The sequence below is a fragment of the Carlito syrichta genome, unplaced genomic scaffold (assembly GCF_000164805.1).
Source record: "Carlito syrichta isolate Samal-C Ts95f unplaced genomic scaffold, Tarsius_syrichta-2.0.1 Scaffold301610, whole genome shotgun sequence".
Taxonomy (NCBI): Eukaryota; Metazoa; Chordata; class Mammalia; order Primates; family Tarsiidae; genus Carlito; species Carlito syrichta.
The window spans coordinates 12343-15829 of record NW_007245706.1 but is presented as its reverse complement, the minus strand read 5'-3'; the positions used below and the strand labels follow the sequence as shown (position 1 = coordinate 15829).

The 3487-nt window shown below is 44.2% G+C and overlaps 1 protein-coding gene across 1 annotated transcript in view; it reads right to left on the bottom strand.

Moving 5' to 3' along the window:
- Positions 1–283, bottom strand: part of NPHP3 (nephrocystin 3) — a 40541-nt gene extending 40258 nt beyond the window's left edge. Inside the window, exon 1 of the mRNA XM_008054914.2 lies at positions 238–283. Coding sequence (XP_008053105.2) covers positions 238–283 — 46 coding nt within the window. The remainder of the gene's footprint in view (positions 1–237) is intronic.
- Positions 284–3487: the final 3204 nt, after the last annotated feature.

The window sequence follows — 3487 nt, the reverse complement described above, 5'->3', positions numbered from 1 at the left end:
GGGGCGGGGGGCGCGGTCGCAGGCTTCTCTCCGTCCCGCCCTTGGAGTTGGTGAGCTGTAAGAGCCGGCCCTTTCCTTCCCGCATAGCTGCGTAAGTTCTGTGAAATACCCCCTCTCCTGGCGCCGGAGGCCTTTGCTCTTCAACTCCCGTAGCCAGAGCTGACGCGCTTGTTCCCGCGGTTGCTCTCTCCTTCCCCCAGCAGTACTTTAGTTATCCTTTCTCTTGTTTGCTCATACCTCTAGGGTCCTCCTCGGACAGACCTGCGTATGCACACTGTTTCATCTGCCATGGAGCCCACGTCTGATCTACAGGTGGTGTGGGTTAGGCTTCCTGGGAGGCGACCCTGAGGGACATAACCAGGCACCGCCTGCAGTGGTGGAAAGGAAGGAACAGACGCCAGACTGGCCAGAAGGAGAAGCTGAGCTGTGCTGCATTCCCAGGAGGTCTCGACCAACCCTTCAGGGGGTTCCGGAGCTGGGACGGGCCCGCAGGGTAGTCCTGGACTGGGGGTCGGGGGCTTGATACCCCCGGGCCGCTTGTCGGTTCTCTTTACCCAAGGTGATCTATCCCAGCTGAGAGCTGCCTGTGGCAGCGCTTCCAGGAGCCGAGAGGCAATTCCTTTAGTCAACAGAACATCGACCACAGTAGTGAACTAGTCTTCCCCCGAGAGCTCTGGGAATGGAGTCCAATTCTATCTCCAAAACAATCTCTCCTTCACTCCCTCTGCCACAGTGGATAGTCTTCCATTCTCTGACCCTCTAGATTTTCTTCAGGAGGCCAGACACCACGCCTTTGTGTTCTTCAAAATCCAGGGGATACCTTTAAAGTTCCTCGGGTAGTCGCCTGAGATAAAGGGAAACATTTCCACCGTCACAGCACCTTCAGGACGGTCTACCTTTTCAAATCCTTTCTGATTTCTAACTTCCAGTTTTTATACCGTCAGTGTGAATCAGAGGTTGAAGGGATCACCCACTGTTTTCAAAGGAGTTGGTTTCTGATCCACACCTTTGAAAGTTTTTATCCTCGCACCTCCTTTGGCATGGGCCTCAGCTGAACGCTTTCACAATTATACAAAAGCCATCATCCCCTGCCTCCCAACAAATGTCCAGAGTAACTATGCTAACTTCCCACAACTTGTAAATTCAGATGACAAGTCTGGAACTGAGTGCATCTCTTCTTTCCCACCTCTTCTCTATCCCGTGACATCCCTCTGATGCACGCTTCTTCACTCAGGTCAGGCTGATTTTCTTCTCCTCATAGCAGTATGGTTTCTGTTTCCTTTCAGTGCTTTCTGCCAGCCTTGCATCTTTCATAGTCTAGCTTCCTTCTCTAAGAAACTTTCCCTGGTCAGTCACATCTTTGGAGAGTTTGTCGCATCAGCAGTTTTATTTCAACAATCATTACCTACTGTGTGCAAAACACTATAGCTGCTGTTCTTGAGTTGTTCTCCAGTGGTTGAATCTACATTCTATCACTCTTGGCTTGGGTAGTTGTTATTTGTTGTTCTTGAGCTCCTTTTGGGTACATAACGTGGTGCCTATGACTGATGATCCAAAGAAATGCCAAATGTGTTCCCAGCTCTCAGAAAGACTATTTGTTACTGCCTTCCTTAATAACTTTTAAACAGCTTTGGACATAATTCAAAACACAAGTCCAGGCTTACTGAGATCCTGGAGATGTCCTCCTGTAATATAGTGATCATTGACTGTCTTTCGCATGACAGATACCACATACACGTTCAACATGCATACTGATCTTGGATAACTATTGGTCAGTGCTGAGGTAACCAACCGAGTGAGCACAAAGGTGATCACATCTTGGGTGCTAGCAGATAGTATGATAGTGTGGTTGTTTTTCAACATATTTCTTAATCCTAAAACATGACATAATTTAGTATCATTTCTAACCTTATAATCTGTTTTTCTTCTTTATGCTGAATTTAACCCATATACTCCACTCTACATTTCAAGAAGTTAATTTTGAACACAAAAATATAACGAGGAGTAAAATCTCTGGCAGGTGACTTGTTAAAGATGGCCCTGAAAATTTAAAGGTATGTTTCCCATGGAAATGTGAAGTTTATGACTAAAACAACTACATAATTTGTGGACCCAGTGGGAAATGGAAATGAAGTGCTCAGTGTTTTAAAGTTATAAAGAATTTCAAGATGGCAACAGCAGAGCATTAAACCAGATGTGGTCCCCTTTTGAGTTCAGGCCATGTGTGAGTACACAGGGCATTCTTTTTTTTTTTTCAGACTTTAACTTTTTAATTTTTTTTATTTTAAACATTTTTTATTTTAAAATTGTGGGGTACAGTTAAGGGTTAGGTTTACAAATATGCATCATTCAGGCACCCTTGTTGATAAGGGGTGTCTCCCTGTCCCCAGACAGATACTGACTATCATTAGTCCCATCTCCCTTTCCCTCCCTACCCCCCCCCCAGTTTCCCACCACTGTCAGTCCTTTTCTTGTAGTATCATGATAGATGTTCAAGGTCCACTTATGAGTGAGAACATGTGATACTTAGATCTTTGTTTCTGTGAGAGATCACTCAGTATTATAGACTTAGGGCATTCTTTGTGGGGTTGCATGCACATGAAACCAGCCTGTTTATGACTCCTCGTTTTGAATCTGAATGAGCTTTGACCAATAAACTATGACTGAAATGGCACTGTGCTGTTTCCAAACCCAGTCCTTGTCAGAATGGCAGTTTCATTGTCTGTGTCTTGGAATACTCTGGGACGCTTTAGACGCCATGTAAAAGAAACCTACTAAAAGTACCCTGAGACTGCGTGACTGGAGAGGCCATGTATAGGCATTCCAGGTGACAGTCTTGGGCCCACCTTGGGAAGCCATACTTACCAAGGCATGCAAAATGAATGAAGACATTTTGGATTCTTCAGACCAGTCCGTTCACTAGCCAGACGCTAAGTGACTTCAGATACACGACAAGGGAGCAGAATCACCCAGCCAACCTCTGCCCAAATTTCTGACCCACAAAATCATAAGATAATAGTATCACTATTAGTTTAAGTCACTAAATTTTGGGGTAATTTTTTCCTCACATCTGTAATAAAAAAAAATTTCTGCACTTTGTCTAAGTAGCTTGTAAAATGAATAACTCATGGTGCTGCCTTGTAAACACTGTGATTTGTAGAACAGATATTATTTGAGTAGGATAGTGTGTGTTTGGTCCATAGACTATGAATCTCATAATCACTTGGGACACTTGGTGAAAACTGATGTCTTCTGATTTTTAATTTCTGAGACTGAAACTTACAAATTTGCACGGTTGTTTAGCTCTTAGGTGAGTATTATTTAAAATACTTGTGTACTTTAAATAATCTCAGAACCACTGAAATTACATAAGAAGTGTGGCTAGGAATGATCTAATTTCTTACCACTCATTGCAGGGTCCACAGACAGCAGCAGCAGCACCTTGGCACTCGATAGGAATCAGATTCTCAGATGCTGTCACACACTG